Source organism: Ixodes scapularis, unplaced genomic scaffold (genome assembly GCF_016920785.2).
Source record: "Ixodes scapularis isolate PalLabHiFi unplaced genomic scaffold, ASM1692078v2 PGA_scaffold13__105_contigs__length_92229423, whole genome shotgun sequence".
NCBI lineage: Eukaryota > Metazoa > Arthropoda > Arachnida > Ixodida > Ixodidae > Ixodes > Ixodes scapularis.
Genome location: NW_024609839.1, coordinates 73,060,817 through 73,069,663, shown reverse-complemented (window position 1 = coordinate 73,069,663; position 8,847 = coordinate 73,060,817). Strand labels below are relative to the sequence as shown.

The 8,847-nt window shown below is 48.2% G+C and overlaps 1 protein-coding gene across 1 annotated transcript; it reads left to right on the top strand.

Moving 5' to 3' along the window:
- Positions 1–6,770: 6,770 nt before the first annotated feature.
- Positions 6,771–8,802, top strand: LOC121835555 (RNA-binding protein 28-like). The gene has a single exon (XM_042289948.1). It carries the CDS (start codon positions 6,797–6,799, stop codon positions 8,783–8,785), a length of 1,989 nt encoding a protein of 662 aa, XP_042145882.1. The 5' UTR covers positions 6,771–6,796; the 3' UTR covers positions 8,786–8,802.
- Positions 8,803–8,847: the final 45 nt, after the last annotated feature.

Below are 8,847 nucleotides of genomic sequence, written 5' to 3'. Positions count from 1 at the left end.
AGTGGAAGTTGGCCGAAAAAGGTTTTCGCCTTAGCAGCGCTGAGAGGAGGCAAAGATTTTTCTGATAATGGGGCCCTTTTTTTCGCTCAGAAGCGGTCTATTTGGGGGCATACTTCACGAAAGAAGAACACGTCAAACCGCCCCTTTTAGACCGCGAGATGAATGTTATAACAAAGTAATCAATTAATGCGCCTTTATTAAATTGCTATTCTTATTATACGAATACATTTAACGCCGGCGACGAGTGCCTTCAACCGCGTCAAGGGGACCCGTGAGCACGACGTTAGAAAGAGACAGACGTCTGGGAGGACAATTAGGGTTAAACAGTGGAAGTTGGCCGAAAAAGGTTTTCGCCTTAGCAGCGCTGAGAGGAGGCAAAGATTTTTCTGATAATGGGGCCCTTTTTTTCGCTCAGAAGCGGTCTATTTGGGGGCATACTTCACGAAAGAAGAACACGTCAAACCGCCCCTTTTAGACCGCGAGATGAATGTTATAACAAAGTAATCAATTAATGCGCCTTTATTAAATCGCTATTCTTATTATACGAATACATTTAACGCCGGCGACGAGTGCCTTCAAACGCGTCAAGGGGACCCGTGAGCACGACGTTAGAAAGAGACAGACGTCTGGGAGGACAATTAGGGTTAAACAGTGGAAGTTGGCCGAAAAAGGTTTTCGCCTTAGCAGCGCTGAGAGGAGGCAAAGATTTTTCTGATAATGGGGCCCTTTTTTTCGCTCAGAAGCGGTCTATTTGGGGGCATACTTCACGAAAGAAGAACACGTCAAACCGCCCCTTTTAGACCGCGAGATGAATGTTATAACAAAGAAATCAATTAATGCGCCTTTATTAAATCGCTATTCTTATTATACGAATACATTTAACGCCGGCGACGAGTGCCTTCAAACGCGTCAAGGGGACCCGTGAGCACGACGTTAGAAAGAGACAGACGTCTGGGAGGACAATTAGGGTTAAACAGTGGAAGTTGGCCGAAAAAGGTTTTCGCCTTAGCAGCGCTGAGAGGAGGCAAAGATTTTTCTGATAATGGGGCCCTTTTTTTCGCTCAGAAGCGGTCTATTTGGGGGCATACTTCACGAAAGAAGAACACGTCAAACCGCCCCTTTTAGACCGCGAGATGAATGTTATAACAAAGTAATCAATTAATGCGCCTTTATTAAATCGCTATTCTTATTATACGAAAACATTTAACGCCGACGACGAGTGCCTTCAAACGCGTCAAGGGGACCCGTGAGCACGACGTTAGAAAGAGACAGACGTCTGGGAGGACAATTAGGGGTAAACAGTGGAAGTTGGCCGAAAAAGGTTTTCGCCTTAGCAGCGCTGAGAGGAGGCAAAGATTTTTCTGATAATGGGGCCCTTTTTTTCGCTCAGAAGCGGTCTATTTGGGGGCATACTTCACGAAAGAAGAACACGTCAAACCGCCCCTTTTAGACCGCGAGATGAATGTTATAACAAAGAAATCAATTAATGCGCCTTTATTAAATCGCTATTCTTATTATACGAATACATTTAACGCCGGCGACGAGTGCCTTCAAACGCGTCAAGGGGACCCGTGAGCACGACGTTAGAAAGAGACAGACGTCTGGGAGGACAATTAGGGTTAAACAGTGGAAGTTGGCCGAAAAAGGTTTTCGCCTTAGCAGCGCTGAGAGGAGGCAAAGATTTTTCTGATAATGGGGCCCTTTTTTTCGCTCAGAAGCGGTCTATTTGGGGGCATACTTCACGAAAGAAGAACACGTCAAACCGCCCCTTTTAGACCGCGAGATGAATGTTATAACAAAGAAATCAATTAATGCGCCTTTATTAAATCGCTATTCTTATTATACGAATACATTTAACGCCGGCGACGAGTGCCTTCAAACGCGTCAAGGGGACCCGTGAGCACGACGTTAGAAAGAGACAGACGTCTGGGAGGACAATTAGGGGTAAACAGTGGAAGTTGGCCGAAAAAGGTTTTCGCCTTAGCAGCGCTGAGAGGAGGCAAAGATTTTTCTGATAATGGGGCCCTTTTTTTCGCTCAGAAGCGGTCTATTTGGGGGCATACTTCACGAAAGAAGAACACGTCAAACCGCCCCTTTTAGACCGCGAGATGAATGTTATAACAAAGAAATCAATTAATGCGCCTTTATTAAATCGCTATTCTTATTATACGAATACATTTAACGCCGGCGACGAGTGCCTTCAAACGCGTCAAGGGGACCCGTGAGCACGACGTTAGAAAGAGACAGACGTCTGGGAGGACAATTAGGGTTAAACAGTGGAAGTTGGCCGAAAAAGGTTTTCGCCTTAGCAGCGCTGAGAGGAGGCAAAGATTTTTCTGATAATGGGGCCCTTTTTTTCGCTCAGAAGCGGTCTATTTGGGGGCATACTTCACGAAAGAAGAACACGTCAAACCGCCCCTTTTAGACCGCGAGATGAATGTTATAACAAAGAAATCAATTAATGCGCCTTTATTAAATCGCTATTCTTATTATACGAATACATTTAACGCCGGCGACGAGTGCCTTCAAACGCGTCAAGGGGACCCGTGAGCACGACGTTAGAAAGAGACAGACGTCTGGGAGGACAATTAGGGGTAAACAGTGGAAGTTGGCCGAAAAAGGTTTTCGCCTTAGCAGCGCTGAGAGGAGGCAAAGATTTTTCTGATAATGGGGCCCTTTTTTTCGCTCAGAAGCGGTCTATTTGGGGGCATACTTCACGAAAGAAGAACACGTCAAACCGCCCCTTTTAGACCGCGAGATGAATGTTATAACAAAGAAATCAATTAATGCGCCTTTATTAAATCGCTATTCTTATTATACGAATACATTTAACGCCGGCGACGAGTGCCTTCAAACGCGTCAAGGGGACCCGTGAGCACGACGTTAGAAAGAGACAGACGTCTGGGAGGACAATTAGGGGTAAACAGTGGAAGTTGGCCGAAAAAGGTTTTCGCCTTAGCAGCGCTGAGAGGAGGCAAAGATTTTTCTGATAATGGGGCCCTTTTTTTCGCTCAGAAGCGGTCTATTTGGGGGCATACTTCACGAAAGAAGAACACGTCAAACCGCCCCTTTTAGACCGCGAGATGAATGTTATAACAAAGAAATCAATTAATGCGCCTTTATTAAATCGCTATTCTTATTATACGAATACATTTAACGCCGACGACGAGTGCCTTCAAACGCGTCAAGGGGACCCGTGAGCACGACGTTAGAAAGAGACAGACGTCTGGGAGGACAATTAGGGTTAAACAGTGGAAGTTGGCCGAAAAAGGTTTTCGCCTTAGCAGCGCTGAGAGGAGGCAAAGATTTTTCTGATAATGGGGCCCTTTTTTTCGCTCAGAAGCGGTCTATTTGGGGGCATACTTCACGAAAGAAGAACACGTCAAACCGCCCCTTTTAGACCGCGAGATGAATGTTATAACAAAGAAATCAATTAATGCGCCTTTATTAAATCGCTATTCTTATTATACGAATACATTTAACGCCGACGACGAGTGCCTTCAAACGCGTCAAGGGGACCCGTGAGCACGACGTTAGAAAGAGACAGACGTCTGGGAGGACAATTAGGGGTAAACAGTGGAAGTTGGCCGAAAAAGGTTTTCGCCTTAGCAGCGCTGAGAGGAGGCAAAGATTTTTCTGATAATGGGGCCCTTTTTTTCGCTCAGAAGCGGTCTATTTGGGGGCATACTTCACGAAAGAAGAACACGTCAAACCGCCCCTTTTAGACCGCGAGATGAATGTTATAACAAAGAAATCAATTAATGCGCCTTTATTAAATCGCTATTCTTATTATACGAATACATTTAACGCCGACGACGAGTGCCTTCAAACGCGTCAAGGGGACCCGTGAGCACGACGTTAGAAAGAGACAGACGTCTGGGAGGACAATTAGGGGTAAACAGTGGAAGTTGGCCGAAAAAGGTTTTCGCCTTAGCAGCGCTGAGAGGAGGCAAAGATTTTTCTGATAATGGGGCCCTTTTTTTCGCTCAGAAGCGGTCTATTTGGGGGCATACTTCACGAAAGAAGAACACGTCAAACCGCCCCTTTTAGACCGCGAGATGAATGTTATAACAAAGAAATCAATTAATGCGCCTTTATTAAATCGCTATTCTTATTATACGAATACATTTAACGCCGGCGACGAGTGCCTTCAAACGCGTCAAGGGGACCCGTGAGCACGACGTTAGAAAGAGACAGACGTCTGGGAGGACAATTAGGGTTAAACAGTGGAAGTTGGCCGAAAAAGGTTTTCGCCTTAGCAGCGCTGAGAGGAGGCAAAGATTTTTCTGATAATGGGGCCCTTTTTTTCGCTCAGAAGCGGTCTATTTGGGGGCATACTTCACGAAAGAAGAACACGTCAAACCGCCCCTTTTAGACCGCGAGATGAATGTTATAACAAAGAAATCAATTAATGCGCCTTTATTAAATCGCTATTCTTATTATACGAATACATTTAACGCCGGCGACGAGTGCCTTCAAACGCGTCAAGGGGACCCGTGAGCACGACGTTAGAAAGAGACAGACGTCTGGGAGGACAATTAGGGTTAAACAGTGGAAGTTGGCCGAAAAAGGTTTTCGCCTTAGCAGCGCTGAGAGGAGGCAAAGATTTTTCTGATAATGGGGCCCTTTTTTTCGCTCAGAAGCGGTCTATTTGGGGGCATACTTCACGAAAGAAGAACACGTCAAACCGCCCCTTTTAGACCGCGAGATGAATGTTATAACAAAGAAATCAATTAATGCGCCTTTATTAAATCGCTATTCTTATTATACGAATACATTTAACGCCGGCGACGAGTGCCTTCAAACGCGTCAAGGGGACCCGTGAGCACGACGTTAGAAAGAGACAGACGTCTGGGAGGACAATTAGGGTTAAACAGTGGAAGTTGGCCGAAAAAGGTTTTCGCCTTAGCAGCGCTGAGAGGAGGCAAAGATTTTTCTGATAATGGGGCCCTTTTTTTCGCTCAGAAGCGGTCTATTTGGGGGCATACTTCACGAAAGAAGAACACGTCAAACCGCCCCTTTTAGACCGCGAGATGAATGTTATAACAAAGTAATCAATTAATGCGCCTTTATTAAATCGCTATTCTTATTATACGAAAACATTTAACGCCGACGACGAGTGCCTTCAAACGCGTCAAGGGGACCCGTGAGCACGACGTTAGAAAGAGACAGACGTCTGGGAGGACAATTAGGGGTAAACAGTGGAAGTTGGCCGAAAAAGGTTTTCGCCTTAGCAGCGCTGAAAGGAGGCAAATATTTTCCTGATAATGGGGCCCTTTTTTTCGCTCAGAAGCGGTCTATTTGGGGGCATACTTCACGAAAGAAGAACACGTCAAACCGCCCCTTTTAGACCGCGAGATGAATGTTATAACAAAGTAATCAATTAATGCGCCTTTATTAAATCGCTATTCTTATTATACGAATACATTTAACGCCGGCGACGAGTGCCTTCAAACGCGTCAAGGGGACCCGTGAGCACGACGTTAGAAAGAGACAGACGTCTGGGAGGACAATTAGGGTTAAACAGTGGAAGTTGGCCGAAAAAGGTTTTCGCCTTAGCAGCGCTGAGAGGAGGCAAAGATTTTTCTGATAATGGGGCCCTTTTTTTCGCTCAGAAGCGGTCTATTTGGGGGCATACTTCACGAAAGAAGAACACGTCAAACCGCCCCTTTTAGACCGCGAGATGAATGTTATAACAAAGTAATCAATTAATGCGCCTTTATTAAATCGCTATTCTTATTATACGAATACATTTAACGCCGACGACGAGTGCCTTCAAACGCGTCAAGGGGACCCGTGAGCACGACGTTAGTGAAGTGACACACGTCTGGTAGGACAATTAGGGTTAAACAGTGGAAGTTGGCCGAAAAAAAGTTTTGGGGCCCTTTTTTTCGCTCAGAAGCGATCTATTTGGGGGCGTACTTCACGAAACCAGAACACGTCAAACCGCCCCTATTAGACCGCTAGATGATTGTTCTAATAAAGTAATCAATCAATGCACCTTTATTAGATGGCTATTGTTATTATATGAGTACATTTAACGCCCGCGAGTAGTGCCTTCAAACAACACCACGAGACCGCTGCATGCACGATGTCAGAGGAGTGTCAGACGCCTGGTAGGACAAAATGAGACGATCCTAGTATTACTACTAAGCGTGAAATCGACGCTCGCGTGACGGAGACTGTTTGCGTTCGACGGCCGCGGCTCGCTGCATCTTTTATTTCGCGGAGATCTGCCATAGAAAAGTTGCCAAGTTAATTGCAAGGCATTACAGCACTTGAAGAAGCCGGTGGGAGTAGAAAAACGTGAGAAAAGACTTGTTTAATTGTGGAACACACGAAACGTAGCGGTGATGTTGCCCCTAAAAGCATGCAAACAAAACCCGAACCGGAAGTGTTCTCGGCTCCCTGTCATTGCGGCCGGAAGTGGCCTGAATTGGAATTTTTGCTAGAGATGATGCCACAAGAATGTCCTGCGAAAACCCCAGAGGGACCTTTTTGGGACATCCCTGGGACATTGGGTGTAGTCTGGGTTGCGCCTAGACTTCATCAAACTTCGCCAACAGTCGGCAAAGGCGCATTCTTATCAAAATTACAAAATTCTAACGTAAAAGTGTATTAGTTACAAACCAACATTGAAACTAATTTTGTTTATCTTTTGTTTACCACGTTTCTATACGAAGCTTTCCCAGTTTTGTCTTGAATAAAAAAATGTTTGCCACGATTCAAACAAGCTCCTGAGAAACTAGGAAGCCGTACCACCATCGCGCACTACGACCACCACCACCAATTTAAAATGGCGGCTCCCAGTGTGGAAAAGCCTAGCACGCTGCTTGTAAAGAATTTACCCCCGGACACTAAAGAATCCAAACTCGAAGAGATTTTCGGCGACATCGGACCGCTGAAGAGATGCTTCATCGTTCGAGACAAGTCGGACAAGGCCGAATGCAAGGGCGTAGCGTACGTGACATACGCCAGCGCCGTCGACGCCGACGCCGCGTTGACACAAAAATTCAAGCTGGGCGGAAACCTGCTTCACGTGAAACTAGCCGCTTCCAAACCCCTGCGTGGCTCGGCTGCGGCCCAGAAAGCGGAACCCAGGCCGAGAGCAACTAAGGAAGAGAGACTCGCCAGGAAAAAACGTAAGCCACGTCTCATTGTTCGCAACTTGTCGTTCAAAGCCAACGAAACAGTGCTGCGCGACTGTTTCGGCAAGTACGGCGACCTCGTTGAGGTAAGCATTCCCAAGAAACCCGACGGAAAGATGCGCGGCTTCGCATTCGTCCAATTTGCAGAGACCAAGAGTGCGATCAAAGCCATCAACGGTCTGAATGCAAGTAACATAAGTGGCCGTCCCGTGGCCGTCGACTTCTGCCTTCCCAAAGCCACGTACCAGAATGCCACGCAGGGCCAAGCTTCGGCGAGTAAAGCTGAACAAAGCAACAACGACGAAGATACTGACGGTTCTGCTGACGAGACTAGCGTTGCTTCCGAGACGCCTGCACACGAAGACTCGGCTTCGGATTTGGACGACCAAGGTGACAACACCGACCAAGACATGGACGATGAGCAAAGCGAGGAAGAGGGTGGTAGTGACGAAGAGGATGAAGATGACGATGAGCTCCACCTTAAACGGAAGTCCCAGCCGGGCGACACGAAGAACACCCTCTTCATCCGCAACATTTCGTTTGAGACGACGCAGGAAAGCCTCGACTCCCTCATGAAGCAGTTCGGGCCCTGCAGGTACTGCCTCCTCTGTACGGATCCGGTCACCGAGCACTCGAAAGGAAGTGCCTTCGTGCGCTATGTCAAGGACGCCAGCGTCGAACGCTGCCTCCAAGCGGCGCAGTCCAGCGCAGGCTTGATGCTGGACGGTCGCCGCTTGAGCGTCGCCAGGGCCCTCTCCCGCGAAGAGCTGGACGCCAAACAAGAATCGGAAAAGAAGCAGAAGAAAGACCGCCGCAACCTCTTCCTGGCGCGCGAAGGACTCGTGCGGCCCGGCACGGAAGCTGCCCACGGGGTCTCCCCGCAGGACATGACCAAGAGGGCAAAGCTTCAGTCCCGCAAGCGCAAGCTTCTCCAGAACCTGCACTACTTTGTGTCGCAGACCCGCCTGTGCGTCCACAACCTGCCGCCCTCAGTTGACGATCGGAAGCTGCGCGCCCTGTTCCTCCAGAACGCTCCCAAGGGTGCACGAATCACCGAGGCCCGCGTGATGCGCAACCTGAAGACGCCCAGTGCCGAGTCACGCGGCTACGGCTTCGTGACGTTTGGCCGACACGAAGACGCGCTCGAGGCTCTGCGGAGGCTCAACAACAACCCAGAAACCTTCGGCCCCAAGAAGAGGCCCATCGTCGAGTTCTGTCTCGAGAACAAGGCTGCTCTGGTCGCCAAGGAACGACGTCTGCAACGCAGCAAGCAAAAGATCAAGGAGGCGGAGGAGATGGATCAGTCCGGTTCCACGTCGGCTACGGATGCGGCTGTTCCGAACGAGAAGCGGGCACCATTCATGGGAGCTGCGGCCAATCGTAACATGAAGGGCCTACCGACGCATTCGGGGGCCAAGGTGCGCACTAAGAAAGGGCGAGCGGGAAGGCAAATGCAGAAACAGTTACAGGCAAAAGAGAAGAAGGGAAAACGGAAACAAAAGCAAAAGAAGGGGTTAGGTCCTGTTGGGGGTGTTCGTGGGGAAAAGGACACCTTCGGTGCGATGGTTGAAAAGCACAGGCAAAAACAGATGAAACGGGCTGCTGTTGAGGGTCGGAACAAATGGTTCAACGAATAAAGTCCCTTACCATTCTACTGGCACGCCTCCTCTGCGATGTGCAGGACTTCCACATGAAGCTG

Coding starts and splice junctions, on each gene's coding strand:
- LOC121835555 (XM_042289948.1), top strand. CDS start 6,797: ATGGCGGCTCCCAGTGTGGAAAAGCCTAGCACGCTGCTTGTAAAGAAT.